Below are 15,775 nucleotides of genomic sequence, written 5' to 3'. Positions count from 1 at the left end.
TGTCTGCAAACGGTCAAATATACAGATAGATTGTGACAAGACATACACTGCGTGAAGTTAAGCCAGATGTTACATAAGGCTTATCTATGATGGATGTGGCTAAATACTGTCGACAGGATTTTGAACATCACTACCAATGGAAGAATGTGCATATTTAGGTTGTGACAAGACCTAGGTTCACTCTGGACGCAGTGGACCAGCAATTAGGATGACGTGATGTCTCGACCTAGGAGGAGGATGTTAGTTGTGGAATAATCAGATAGGCTGTGACATGTCCTGGCAGGACAATTCTACTATGTGACAACAAAAACCTCGAGGCAAAGGCCTAATTCCTGGGCCACAATGCCTCAAAGATGAACATGATGATGAAAACTCCATGGGCAAGATGACCACGCCCCCTATTAGCAGCGATTGTGACTGCCCAGATCTGATACAGTCAAGACGGTGCCTGAACTCTCTCACAAAATTCCCGATTTCTCTTCTCAGGCAACAACTTGAAGATTCTGATCGGTGCCCAAGCAAACATTAGGTATGTAGGTTTTCAAAAAAGTATTTTTCACATTAACAGATCGTGCAGTTTATATGTTTGCAGTGATTGAACGTGTTGGTTTTTACTGCTCTTGCTTTATATATGTGACGCGTATACACTGAATACGCTGATACATTGTACACTACTATACAATCCCATTGAAAATGTGTCAGAGCTCTGTCTACCCTGTCTCCTATGTATAGTCTTATACTTGGGCTGAGAGAAATCAGCTTAGGTCTGCTGCACAGGACTGTATTTAGCCGGGCCGGGGGGACTATACTGCCCAAGACTTGGGTTTTTCATTCTATACCTCATCCCACTGCTGAATGTCCGTATGACTAGGCCCTGGGCTGATCTCCAGCATCACCTTGCATTTGTAGGACGGATTAGGGCGAGAGAGATTGAAATTGAATTGCCAATATTCCTCCATAAGACTAAGAGTAAGACTGCAGTCCAGCACTAGTGTTAACATGAGACACTTTAGGGCGGCGGGGGGGGGGGGGTCACTCTATATTAGAATATACACCATAGGCATAGGTCGGGGCTGGCATAGGTCTCCTGGGTCGCTTGGATCCATGCCTGAGAGAGATTTTCAGAACTTGAGTTAACAATCCCCTATCACAGCCCAGAAAAGGTGATAAATTGATGAATTAAGTGCCATTGTTCAATCGATTTATCGTTGAATGCGATCGGATCAAACATATGAGGTCCAATACCGTGATATTGCTATAAAAGGATATTGGTAGTACTCTGTTAAAAATCTAGTGTGTCATGCAGTCGTCATGGCAGTCCTGTTGTAACAGATTTCTTCAGGTTTGATTTCATGATTTATATGAATGGCAATTACCGGTAGGCCTGTTGGGTATTAGTTATACAGCTGACAGATGATAACAACCAGCAGCTGATGTGTACTGATTTAATGACAACTGGCTTGTAAAGCGCATTGAAAAAGAATTTTATTGTTGAAATACCAATGGGTTGGATTGTCATTATCAAGAGCAAAACATTTCCATCACTGAGCTATCTATCAGTGCTCATGAACAATCGAGTTGCAAATTTTAGCTCTAAATCATCTTCTGACTGTTCATTTTATGAAATTGGGCATGTGCCAAATGTCTGATTGTTTTTAATTTTCTAACAGTACACCACCCAGACCACACAAATTGACAGAGTTGTTTATTTCCCCAAATAACATTAGATTCAACGCTATGTTGTTATTGATTGGTTTGTTCAACTTGCAAGCTTTTCGTCACCTTGGTTACCGATGCTTTGCCATTGCTACTAACTTCATTTTCATTGTCAGTTTGTTCAGCAGTGAGAGCCTAATGGGAGGGTGAACAAATTAGTAGCATGCATTGCTGATGGGTTTTTTAGCAACGGAGGTGTTATGTATACTGTGTTATGCCTGAAAAGATGCGAATTAGAAAGTGATAAAAACACAACTACGTCAACAAAGTGTATCCAGGATGGAATTGGAATCACAAAACTAAGATTTTTTCCTATCCCTTTGGAAATAGATACAGCTTCTTATTCTTGTCATCATTCATACCATATTCAGTGTTGCAAATTTTTGTTCAAGATGATGTTCTGTCGCGATCACATATGCTAGTCAAACCTTTTAACAGTCTTTTCGTTGGCAATCCTTTCAAGAGAAGAGATGTTCTTTTTGTGGTGCCGTCTCTGAGCTTTTAAATTTTCAATCCCGATAATGGAGTCTTTTGATATCAGTCTGATAGCATTTTAGGTTGAAGACAAATATTAACCCTTGGATTGCCAAATTGACTGGCCAAGTTGACTGGCTAGTAGAGACCAATAGCTCATAAGCACAGCCCGGCACTGCAGACATCCTCTCAGCTGATTGAGCAAGACTAATCCATCGTAACTAAGATTACCGACTAATGTATGCTATTGATTTCGCAATCACGAAATAGCTCATTAACATCCTCAGGATTTTTTCTGCAGCTTAGTGTTGTATGGAATAGCATGTATACACCTAGTCCTATCCTTGTTTTCCACATGTGAAATCTCACATTTTGCCCCTTGGTAGCCCCAAAGTTAATTCTTGGTATTGATTCCTCTTTCAGTTGGCTGATTATGCTAATGGGGCCTGGGTTCATCGGCAGCCACTGGTTGTTAGATGCTGTGGAGTAACATTGCCAACTGTTTCCCAGTGTTTCCCAGTGTTTGTATGACAATTTCATAATTCTCTGGAGGTAAGTTGACCGAGGATCTCATTTGGCGTGTTGAGACGTTGTGTGTCATTCCTTCCTTGTGGTTTTATCGTTCCTGTTACTCTTCTGGATAAGTTGACGTTTGAATCTGTCATGATGTACCATGTACAGGCATATATCAGCATGGGTGTGTAGCATCATGTGGTATGGTATTAAGATTTCAATTGGGAGAGTATGTTATGTATGTTATGTAGTAGGTTAGCATGTGGGGGATGTATACATCATTGGTGTGTCCCTAATTGTGCAACGGGACGGCTAACCATCTTGATATGACTTATCACACATGATTCAAGTCACCATTCAGTTAACAAGAGTTCAGAGATACTCCATTCTTCACGTTGTTGTTGTGGCCTAAAGTTGAACCTCAGTTGACTTGAGCCATCAGTGGTTTTGCCAGTTGGATTGGCATGATTGGGAAATGTCCCCCTTGACCAAATGGGGATATCCACCTCAACTTGCTGTAACTTTGCTCACGTCTCTCTCTCAGTCCTTTATTCAGAGTTGGACATGTGGCAAGAGCGACTCTGACTTTGTTTGCTATGTCAGGGTCATCATGTAGCCAACCAGTAATGTGACTAAATACCGACAATAGAGTGATAATTGCTCTGTATTGTATTGGCTGTGTGATAGTTATCCTGTATAGCTTGGGATCTGTGCTATGAGACATGTAAAGTGTCCATGGGCTTAGCTCTTCTCATGTTTTTAAAGCAAAAATATCATGAAGCTATTTGAAAAATCTGGAAATGCTGATATGATTCCTGGCCGTAAATGTCACTCAAACTTTGTTTATTACGCCAGGACATCAACAGTTTATCAGACTGGTGGGTGTATGCAAACATCATAAACCCTTTTAGTCAATATTAATCGATTCATGGAATGCGGTTATAATATGTATGGATCAATTTTAGCCTGTCTGTGTCACATGACACTACATGTCATCAAGCTTGATGTCATGTTGTCATGTGTGAATAAGTTTAAAAAGGGACCATTGATGTACCACACTCTTTGTTCTTGAGTGTCAATTTCACTGTTTCAAATTTGACTGGCTGCCTGTCCAGAGGCTATCCCAGTGGTAACTCTGGACTTCACATCCGATGTGCATTTCAACCTATAGTAACAGGCTGCCTCTTGTGCCTAGCTCTTGACAAGGAAACAACTCCAATTAGTTGTGACAGCCTTCATCGGGGTGGTCCAACTTGATTGAAAATCCCATAGTGTGCTGAGCAAGCACTGTCAAATATTTACCAATGATTCTTTCTTACGAAACACATTGATGTGCTTGTGGTGCCGATCATACTCATAGGATAAGTATATCGATTGAGTTGGTTGGATCTGGTTAGATAATGTGGCCTATGTCCTGATGCAGGTAGTTGTGTTTGCATATGTAACCTGGGCTGGAACGAATCGGTCCAAGATCTGCGCTCTATGACCTGGACCTGATTTCGATAATTGTCAATAATTCATTGTCAATAATTCATCGTATTTTGTAATCTTGAATGAAATGAATACATAATTTGTTTACTTAAGTACTTCAGAACCAGCCGCTGAATAATTGATACGTATTCCATGTCACACTACATGCATGATGTAATGATTTTAGATAATCATGCCATGTATAAGAGGTACATTGTATGTGTACAGTTTCATGAATTGTTAATTTTGTCCTGCATTATTTTGTGTTTGAGGACTGGTATAATATATCTGTTTTGTAAACTTGCCAACTCTGAATGATGTTGGTATTTTTAAAAACCGCCTGTAAGGATTGGGTTTCTGGGCCTAAAGTCAGAGTGACCTGTGGTCACTGTTCCATGATTCAATCAAAACTGGTTGGTCATTGCTCAATTTGGAAGAAGACACACTTTTGCAATCTTTTAAAGTCGCAGTGGCCTCTTGCAATTTCCCTTGTCGACTAACTTGATAGTTATGTTAGCCCTGAGTTGTAAATGATTAATTCTTGTGATATCCCCCAGTGCTTAACCACGAGTGTCATCCAGTTATCAGCTTCATCCCTTCGTTTATTATTGGAAATCCTTCATGAAGAGTTCAAGGACTGGGCAGATTCATCATGAGAGATAACGGCTTCATTGAAAGAGACACTTTGGCATCAGCGGCAAATCTCCGTCTAAGACATGATGGAGTAATTACTGTAATAGCGAGCTTTGGCAAGTGTGAATTTTTCGGCAGTATGACAATTTTATGTAGAGCAGCATCACAAATGACGTTGGTCAAATACATACTGATACGCAATATGGAAGCGTACCATGAAATTTGGGCAGAAAATATATGATTCTACCAGCTGTCGGAAGTGAGCAAACTGGCCATCTTTCAGCTTCACCAACATTTCACTGTTTACAGTAGTAACCTTTTAGCTGGAGCCATTTCATGTCTTCACACCTTACTTCCTACGCCTCAGCATCTAAATCTTGCTATAGACACCATTGCTTCAAATTCAACTGCTGAAGGAAGAGTTAATCCACGGCTTGACATTTTGACGTGCAGTATCCGATATCTGCAATTCTGAAGTGGTAATCTAATGTTTCTGTTTGTAAATGGCACAAATCGTTGTGATCTGGCAAAATGTCATGTGCAGGATAATGATCCATCTTGGCGCACCTGTGCCTCGTGCTCGGAGTACTTAGCAGGGAATCAGGAGATTAAAGCAATGGGATCGTGGTACTGGATCAAGTTTCTCAATATCACACGTACATGCATGATGGTTCATTTTCCTGATGGCATTTCTTCTTAGTTTAAAAGACTGCACCCATTCGCAGAAATATTAGACAGATAATCTGAAAATGATGTTTTCACAAACACAAGTTGTTTACAGTACGTTACAATGTACTATGATCAATTTTGAATCTGACGATGGGACATGCATCACCCAGGATGTTCAATCTCAGATTGGTGCTTCTCCTACTTTTTATCATGGTTATTGAAATTGTAAATACGTACCATAATTTCTGCGTCTGTGTTGATAGAAAAAGCCTGTCCTGAGTGAACATCTGCCAAGGAGCAATTCCTGTTTCATTTGAGATGATGAGGTTTCGTTTGATCTTGGCAGTGTTTATTCCCATTCGGAATATGAAGTTTCATGTTGGTTAAATCGATTGTGCGACTGGTAAAAAACATTGTACCGTTTTGTTGTCTTTTCAGGGAGTTCATATTCTTTTTTATTGTGTTTTAATGGATATTCCACCTGCCCCTGAAACCTAGTGTGTCTTCACCTCTCGGCCTGTTCCCTCATTGCAATGGCAGCATCATGTGGCAAATGGCAAGTTACCATTTTATGAGTTGTGAATCAGGAGTCTTTTGACACATCGTTATCTTGCAGGCCAATCTATCAGTCTGGCTTTCATTTGGTAAAGTGTGACCAACCCAATATGCTTCAAGCATGCAAAACATTGCTGTCCCATGGTAGTTGTTTTGAAACTAGAATGAAGAATTATTCTTTTGAGATTGGGATTAGGGGAGTTTGACTTACCCATGCTGGCATCTCTAAAGAAATAACCTGTTTGTTGCAATTGTGAATGGGCATGGTGAAACTTCTCCCTCCCCCTCCCCCAATCCCTCCCCACAGAAGCTATATAGAGTCGCATTAGTATGCCAGAGCATGTACTGGTTGTGACCAAACATGTGTCCTTCAGCGTCTTCAAACGGTGTAATCTTAGGAATCACTTGTTGGTCATTGCCATGCCAGAATCAAAGGCAATTGATGGAGTGTGTGTTATGTACTCACTGGTGCAGTAAATAGAATTAACCCACAAGGACTCTGGACTGAAGGTTTCTCCTTTAAAAAAACAAGAATGTGGACACGGTGCGATAATGTGGGCACTCTGATCTTGGTACATAAACAAGAAGTCTCCTCACAAAATGTCAGCTTTCTTGCTGAGTTCTGGTTAATGCCCTCCTGGCTAGCTGCCTGCTGGCACAAGCTATGGATTTATGATCTGTCAGTGACAGATACTGCATAAAACATGGATTGTAGTCTGCTGTTGGGCTGCATTCACATTGGTACTTTTTAAAAACTCTTACTGTTTCAATGTTTTTCCCAGTGTATGTCTTACCCAAATCCCTTGCAGAATACAACTTTAAGAAAAAATAAGCCATTATGGTTCTGCTGGTTTCAGAGGCTTTGTAGTCAGTTGCAGGCAATTACTTACTGCAAAATTAATCCAATGCATGCTCATTGAAGCCGCACACTTTTGGAGTGGAGAGTAGGCTTTAGCTCAACAGGTCAGTAAGCTGAGCGGATTCAGAGATTTTGTCATCGACATGGCCTTTCTGCGTGATATCTCCCCCATCACCTCTGATTCTTGATGTCTAATACGAACTGCCCTTTCTATCATTTCAGAGCTGGTTGATGAGAAGGAGAAACGTGGATTCCTTCCGTGTGTTGTGTTAGGTTTAAATGGGAGAGTTTGTGGCGAGGGTGGCTGCAAATATGGACCGCTGGGTTTGTCCGAATGATCGTCAGCTTGCCCTTAGGGCCAAGTAAGTATGATCAGAAGCATTCATTTGGACGGAGAAAGTCCACGGCCCAAATAGACATGTTACTAGTTCACTAGGCCCAAGTTAGACATGTTACTAGTTCAAAGTAAGTCAGTACCTGATTTGACATTACCTTTGAGTTAGTGTGAGATGACAACAACTTGAAACAAACACCATGTGCAGTTGTTTTGAATAACCAGGCTCTGGATCGTTGAGTTGTCTTTCGATCATAAAGATGGGTCTGTCTCTCCACTTTATGTTTTCGATGTTTCATAAAATCTGCTGAATGTAATGTATGTACTGTAGTGTAGATCTCTCTCAAGGACTATCTGTGATAAAGAAGTTGGTGAAGGAGAAGATAATGAATGTAAAGTTGGAATATTGCATATTTCAGGTTGGGTACGGGCTGGTCAGTTCATACCAACAAACAGGCCCAATTCAAAAAGTCAGACAATTTGAGTTGTGAGGAGCAAGAACAGATTATGAACGTCATACAGAAAGCGGACATGTTGGAGCAGGTAGAGCAGGAACGAATCGGGTAAGACCTCTTGAATCGATTGGAATTCTGGGTTTATATCAATCAATCTGAGGGCAGGTCAAGGTATAAAAATCATCTAGTCACCCATGACATTTGCCCAATTGATTACTTAGAGAAATGATCTCTCATTTTTCTCTAGCTCTTCTTAAAATATCTCGTCCAATATTCCCTCGGCGAAAAAACATGGGATATTCATGATAACCATAACGAGAAAACCAATGTCTGGAGTGATGCCCTGCTTTGATGTGGAAACTGAAGAGATGACATTGACCCCTAAGACACCTGTCTCTCATCCGAGCATGGTGTTTGAAGTCTGACTGTATCTCCACTTGCCTGGACAAGGAAGGATACAGCAAAGGATATGGCATAATGCTGTCTGATACCAAGTCAATATTGCTGTTGTGTTCATCCGACATGGAAGGTTCAAATGTAATTAGGTTAACTCCTTTGTTAAGGACTTCTAGTCAATGTATTGTAAAGCTTGAATCATGAATGATCTTTAGTTAAACTTGACCGAACCTCAACAGAGTTTCACTGTGTTCTCCAAAACACAGAAATTGGTTATAAGTCTCCGGACTTTCTGCTTATAAATTATCTGAAATAGTTACTTACTTCCTCACGCCTGGTACATTAGCATCTCAGTGAATAAGCTTGAGGTATCTGGTGAGGACATATCACCCTTATCTCCGTCAGAGGAGTGCTTTAGTACTGCCTGAATAGTGTGATGAAAAACAGCAAGTATTGGAGAGTGGCTCAAGTTCTGTTCTCAGATAGGATTAATTTGGCTGACCTCACGTCTCCCCGAAAGCGGTTCTACATATCGAAGACCAAGGCATGATTGGTTGTGGTATCTCGATGGGCTCTCCTAAACAGTGGATATCATGGCAAGGGATTCTCATCTCTTATTCAAGGCGTCTCTCTCTAATAGTGATGAATGAACTGAGATTACCAGCTGTAGTTTTACCGGGTGTCTTTGGACGATTGCCTCGGTAATTGATCGTGACTAAATTCTTGCGTAGACCTATTGATGGCGGAGTTTTTCCAATTCATTTTCATCGATTTTGAAAGAACTTCGTTCATCTCTAATGAGTCTTTTGCACAACAATATTGAAGCTTCTGAAAATGGACCAGTATGAACTGGTACAGGCCAGTATGACCTGGTCCAGACCATTTTCAACTGGTAGAGACAAGTGTGAACTGGTTTCTTGTCAGAGCTATCTTATATAGGATCTGTGGCCATTGTCAACTGTTCTGCTGTGTGTTACCCAGAAAACTTGAAGTAAACAAATCACTTTGCCATCACATACCGTTATAAATGCCCTCTTCCTGCCACTTCTGCTAGCCATTTACTGTCACCAAACAGTAGCAACTCAACTTTCTTGCTGTGCTAGTTTTATTACAACCATTAGGCAACTACTGATGGCCAATGTTGATAAAGTTCCTTAGGGAATCGCACAGAACACCACTTCATGACATAAAGTTTGTGGGCGAGTTTTAGCGTTAATGATTAAGCAAATCAATTTGCATGATTTGGGAATCCCATGATGATGATATTGAGATTATAGTCAACTGATCATGATTGAAAACAGGCTTGGTGAAGAAGTGCAATTTATAGTGTGGTCCCCTTGGGCTGGACTCATTCCCGTTTGGCTGCATGGGCAGAAGCCACCAGAAAAATCCCTAGAATTGAATTGATTCTGGGTGAAAGTTGAGAGTATTATGATTCCCATGTTGTCCCTGCTGACGTCAGGCAATCAGTTGGGACCCAATGTGATGTGGTGGCTAAGATAATCTTGTGGCTGATGATTGGTGTGGAGCAATGTAATGTAAAGCCATGGGCGTGCATCTTAATCTAGGTTGTGTACCGCCTGGATAAATGAATCATAAGTTGATAAAGTGTGAAAGTAATGCCTACAGCTTTCAGACCCTTGGTCTATCAAGCCTGATCTTACATACGTTGAGTAGCTTTTCAATATTATGCTCAGGTGAATATGGTTTCTTGAAAACAACATATCCATGTAATATGTTGCTGATTTACTGCAGTCAGATGATTCCCATGTGAATGATTGTAATGTGTACCTTTCATTTTGTGATGTGTTTGACTATGAAATAATTTATCAAAAATTATATTTGCACCTAGACAGGTATCTAGGCGTGTTTGATTTGTGGGTGGACATTTATTGAATTACATTCTTTGGAACCTGGAAGCTTGGCCACCTGTGTAAATATAGTGTTTTCTTTGGAACATATATTAACACTGTATCTGTACATCCCAATACATGCAATAGGGGGTTGATTTTTACTGGGGTATGCATCTCAAAGTATGTCATGAGGGCCCAAAAGTATGTCATGAGCGCTAAAATAATGTCTAAGTGTAGACAAAATTGATGTCACATCTCTGCCCAACAATACTATAAACTATACTAGTGACAATCTGCACCACTGGTATCCGATTATTGGAAATGTGTATCCATTATAAAACTATGAAGCTAGATGCAATGGCTTCCAAATTATGCACCATTGAAGTTTCAAGTGGCAGAAATGGGTGAATTGGTTAATCAGCCAAATTCAAACCAAGCAGTCAGCAGAAAATCAATGAAGAGTCAAGTGTCTGTGTGCTTTATCTTCATAATGCTATAGATTTCTTGTCTGAATGACATTGATCATTCGAGTCAGGTCCTTTTGATTGAGGGAGATGAATGGTGTTTGGATATGGGTGGTTAGTTCTCATTGTGGTAACCTAAAGGGAAACAATAGGTTGAATGGCCAGGTGTAGGTAGAGCCCTACCCCTCCAGTCAGTCTCTTGGGTATCCCCGGTCCTTCTCTTGGCTACCCCGTTACCCTTGGCTGTTCCCCCCTTACCCCAACACACTCTTGGCTACCCCCATTAAATTGCTGGTATATGGTTGGTAGAAAAAGGCTCATTGAGTCATGTTTCTGTAATTGTCTGTTTCAAGATAGAAAAAAGCAACCGATCTTTTCATATTTGAAATCTAGCCGTATCAGATGACTTCTCTTTTTGATAGGCCATCAGCAATTCTCATCTTGCACTGGCTTCATCCCGCCTGTCCAGATAAGGTCTGATCGCATCAGATCACAAAATCCCTCACGAGAGCACTGGAGACAAATATCACTGATGCAGGTCTTGTGTAGACCTAGTTATTGGTCCCGGAGGACTGATAGAGGGCGTGTTCTGACTACAAGGTGGCACTATTGGTTTGCCTGTGGCATCTCTAGACACCAGAGGAATAGATGTGTCAGATTGAGTTTATCACACATGAAAGTTCTTCTGACCTGTAAACGGACTGTTTGGCATGCCTTTGAATGCTTCTTTGTATATTCACCAGTTTCACTAATCTAAGAGTAAGACCAGTTGAGAATATTCAATTCAAGTTATGGGTTGGTGACACCAAGTTGTTCAATGGTCTGGACGTCATATTCCAGCTTCGCAGGTTCATTTGATTTAGTTTTGTAGTACGAAGCTAGAATATGTCAAAATCTGTAATAAAGTTCTGAGTATATAGATTGCTTTGTTTGTTCAAGGATCAGACTCAAGAATGCTCTATCATCTATCAACACTTAGAAACCTGGGTTCAATACATCTGCCAACTGTTTTACATCGGAATTGGCAAGTCCTTTGAACGCGATGTAGAATTACGATGCATTGTGCCTTGTGCTGGGCTGCCCAATGTCATGTCAGAAAGGGAAAAAGGCCTGGATCAGGTGAGAAGTGCAAAAGAAGTGGGTGTCAATCACATGGTCCTTTGGCTTCAAGTTGCCAAGACAGGTCGCAGTTCCTTCATAGCTTCCCCTCATCAAAAGTGTTAAATGTCAAGTAACGTACCGGATATTTCTCTATTGATTATTTTGTAATGACTAGTCAGTGACCCGGCCATTAGAAGAAGTATGTAATCTTGCATTGATTATTCCATTATGAGCCTCCAAATGAATGGCTATATCAACCCAACCATATCACGGTCATAAATATTTCAATGCATTATTTTTAGATATAATGTGGTAGCCTGTCTCCCTTGGGCAGAAGAAGGGTAGTAAATTGTCAATTACGGATGTCACTGCTCAAGGAAGAATCTGAATATGACTATTAAGGCTGTTGAATAGCAATGTGTCAAGTCCGAAATTGCCAATTGATGTCTCCTGAAGACTTGCCCAGAATAGAGTATGAAAAGTCTGATGGAAAATGGTGTTTTCCTGTGTTTTAAAGACAGCCAAATTGACTATGGTATGATTAGCTGGCATGGTTCCGACGCAGATCCAGAATTTGGAAAAGGGGGTGACCAAGTGCACCATATCCTGTGGGGCTTGACTTGAATATTTAGAAATAGTCTCAGATCGTTGAAACTAGAGCATGTCTGCTTAGTATGGATTGGCTGCCCCTTGACTGCAGCACGCTGGGAGTTGATTTCCAACGCACATTCCATCGCATGGCTTCGTGAGCGATCAATTATATGCACACCAACTGGTGATGGGAATCTTCACGATGTTCTGGTTGAAGTATTTGAAGATACTTCATGATTTTAACGGCCGATAGCATGGTCTTCCCTGGTCGTTGTCAAGCGGGTTGGCAGCCGACCGACCAGTGATTGAACTGTTAGTGTTAGGATACTCATGATGAAACATCACAAGTTCTATACTGTCAATTCAGCCTTGGTTCAGACTTGCATACAACACATCATGCTCCCATCACCATACTGATAAATATCTACTGCACATCGATGGTGAATTATTCCTCGCAGCTATTTGTTCTATTCAGACAACCTTCGAGCGATTTACTGGTCCACTTATTCATATTCTATGGAAAGTCTCGATCGTTTTCGATATCACCAGATTGGATCAAAGTGTGATTTATGATGTCCATGTCGGGAATGCTGTGTTTCAGGAAAGGTTTTTTACCACATCAGGGACAATATCACGCCTTATCATTAGTGTTGCATGTGTTATCAGCTGTCGGTTGACTTCCTCCGCCCCGAGGCAGAATGACTCCAGCTCTGTACAACAAACACAGAAAGTATGAAGAATATCCTGGCATCGCCTCCTCTCAGGCTATTGACACATATCTACTGTGACCATGTTGCATTATTCCGAGCAGATATGAGTCTTATTCATGCAATCTTTCAAGTGATTTACTGGTCCATAATACTCTGTGGAAAGTATTCGATCAGAGTAGTGAATTGATTGATTGGTGTCCATGCATGCTGAGGGTTTCAAGAAGGATTTCATCAGGAAAAACATATTGCCTACATGTTTTACTAATGACCAGAGACCTGACAATGACCTAAGAACATAGGCCATGTCGTCATTTCATAACAGCTCCTGAGTAGTTGGGTTGACTGGCGGTCATGTCACGACTTCTACAGGTTACATATAGTGTTCAGTGCCTGGCGATTCCTCCAAGCATGTTAAGAAAGGATTGGTTTCCAATTTGAAGGACTGTCACCCTATTGTCTTGTTTGTTTGGTGTGTTTTGACATTTGCGTGTAATCTGAGTCTAAAACCAATAAAAGTGAGACTGTGAGTATCACAGCGTAGTTGTCTTGCGTTCTAACTATATCACAGTGTCATTTTGTAGCATCACTTACCGACTGTACAGATCATATCTGCCTGATGTCAGCTTGATGTTACATCAAAGACCTGCACTTATTATTGGCAGTCTCGCCTTCAAAGACGCATAGATCTTGCTGATGGAACCCGAGATGGCTTAAAATCATGCGTTTTTCCGATACTATTTGTGCCATGGTAGAGAGAGATTGATGGATCAGATCGTAACTTAATAGTTACTAACTCTATCAGAACAAGAGTCTTTCAGTATCCAGGGTCTATGACTCGTTTTCTCTCTTTATACTGACTGAGCGTTGTCTAAAATGAATAAAAGTGAGACTTGTCTGTAACAGGATTAGTGCTGGTTGTCTCAGACTGACATATTTCTTTTACCAATATTGCAATGTAGCATCGCTTATGTCTCTGCCTGATGTCAGCTATACAAGAGCTAAATCTTACATGAAAGACTTGCAAAGGGTCGTAGAAGTGACTATAACCCCCTGACGAGCATGGCAGTGCCAGGAATTGAACCCACAGCCCTTCAATGGTATCAGGCCTGGAACCATTCAGATTTTAGAGGTCCAAATAAATTCACCGTGTTTAATACACAGGCTTCCCCCAACATCTCAATTCATGATGAAATGCTCCTTCCTAACTGTGTCCTTGAACTTTGTCTTCATATATCATTGCCACTCCACAATAACCTGTCACCAGACCAAAAAATTGCCTCATAATCTCAAGAATAATGGTGGAAATGTCAATGCTGATAAAGCTGGCTGTCGCCATTTGAACATAATGGAATGAATTATGATTTCGCTCATGGGGTTTTTGAGAGTGAATTAAAAACATCAAATGAGTTTGAATGATTTGATTCAGTTCATTTTCAGCTTCGTGTCAAATAGTTTCCATTATCGGTTTTCCACAGAGTGGGAGAATATGATGGATTTTGCCTGAAAGAAATGAAGTAACTGCTTCTTGAATATGCATTGTGTTGCAAACGTAAGGTCAGCTGTTATTCAAGCTGAAGCTCTTTTATCATAGCGAGTATTGACCCAATAGACCCTATAGACCCAAGTATTGTCTAGAGAGCTAACGAACCAAATAAGAAGTTGCATGTTCTCAAAAAAGTGTCCTGTTCCCACTGCGAAGCTTCCATTCAATTGATCTTCCCTGTTGACAATGTCATTAACAAGTGACATTTAGCTTTGCCACTCCTATCAAATGTCACCTGCCTTGCCAATCAGCCGTTTTGAATAGCGCTGATTACTGGCAGTCAGCAGGTGAACCTGTACCATTGTCATCTGATCAAATGCTTCCGCAGCTGAAGATGGAGCTGATTTTCGAGCAATGCCTTGTGTGGAACTTTGTGTCAAATGATAGACAGTGACATGACTGGGATGTCTTCCTGATCATTGGCTGTTCACTCTCCCTACTCTATGCTGTAGATGCCACTGCCTCCAGTCTATGCCTGTGGTTGACTTATCAGCCCTTCCAATCAGTCCCACTGCCTCCAGTCTATGCCTCCAGTCTATGCCTGTGGTTGACTTATCAGCCCTTCCAATCAGTCCCACTGCCCCCAGTTAATCACATGTGTGCACAAAACTTATCTCATGTCTAATGTGTCACAGCCTGCATTCCTGATCCCACCTGCTTTCCAATTACTTGTGGTCTAGTCATGTGTAGACAATCTTGCTGTTCATGGCAATCAATAGTAATCAGTCATTAACCGCAAGCCGATTGATCCTCATCATAAGACCGGGATATTGTCACTTACACAATGTGAAAGTGATTAATCTGTAAATGATGCACACAGATTGGAAGGTGTGCCTGACTTGAGCATTGGTTTAATTGATGTCTCATATGATTGACATGTTTATGACTTATCAATTAAAACAGCTTTGCATTCTGAAACCGTCACTGAAGAAATCTCTTACTAATTGCAGCGTCCTTTGTAAGTGTCTGTAGACTGATGGAGATGGCTTAAGCCATGCAGATGACGTCATTACAACAAAAGATGTCATTTTGGACATCAGATTGACGTCATACAATTGCCAAAAGGATCACGTTTTCATCATTAAAGTGTAATTAAGCCCTTTCTTCATCATTATCCTCATTAGCGTTAATACTTATACTTCATCTAATTATCTTGATGCAGGCATCTCGTGGAAAAACTTGAGAATATGCGGAAGAATGCCATTGGCAATGGGACGACGCAGTGCATCTTGTGTGGGGACGAGTTTGGTTTACTGGGAGCATCACCAACGTACTGCGATGACTGTAAAAAGGTGAGATTTTGTCTTGAATCCACGCACAGGGGACTTAATCAAGCACACCATTCAGGGTTATGGATAATTAGCTTTGTGACAAAAATGCCTCATTTGCGGGGTGATTTTAAGCTCATTCAATTTTGCCTCTGTGAAGATGATCTCTTG

The 15,775-nt window shown here is 41.0% G+C and overlaps 1 protein-coding gene across 4 annotated transcripts in view; it reads left to right on the top strand.

Annotated features, from left to right (window-relative positions):
• Nucleotides 1–426: 426 nt before the first annotated feature.
• Nucleotides 427–15,775, top strand: part of LOC135500294 (rabphilin-3A-like) — a 36,656-nt gene continuing 21,307 nt past the window's right edge. For 2 of the 4 annotated variants that reach the window (XM_064791691.1, XM_064791662.1), the window contains exons 1-5: nucleotides 427–529; nucleotides 2,614–2,742; nucleotides 7,112–7,251; nucleotides 7,643–7,786; nucleotides 15,499–15,628. In XM_064791691.1, coding sequence (XP_064647761.1) covers nucleotides 7,169–7,251; nucleotides 7,643–7,786; nucleotides 15,499–15,628 — 357 coding nt within the window. In that variant the 5' untranslated portion in view covers nucleotides 427–529; nucleotides 2,614–2,742; nucleotides 7,112–7,168. Of the gene's footprint in view, nucleotides 530–2,483; nucleotides 2,501–2,613; nucleotides 2,743–7,111; nucleotides 7,252–7,642; nucleotides 7,787–15,498; nucleotides 15,629–15,775 lie in introns of those variants that run through there. The other 2 variants (XM_064791673.1, XM_064791683.1) reach the window with 2 other exon arrangements.

Source organism: Lineus longissimus, chromosome 2 (assembly GCF_910592395.1).
Source record: "Lineus longissimus chromosome 2, tnLinLong1.2, whole genome shotgun sequence".
In the NCBI taxonomy this organism is placed as follows: domain Eukaryota; kingdom Metazoa; phylum Nemertea; class Pilidiophora; order Heteronemertea; family Lineidae; genus Lineus; species Lineus longissimus.
Note: the sequence above shows the minus strand (reverse complement) of the source record. Positions and strands in the feature narration are given on the sequence as shown.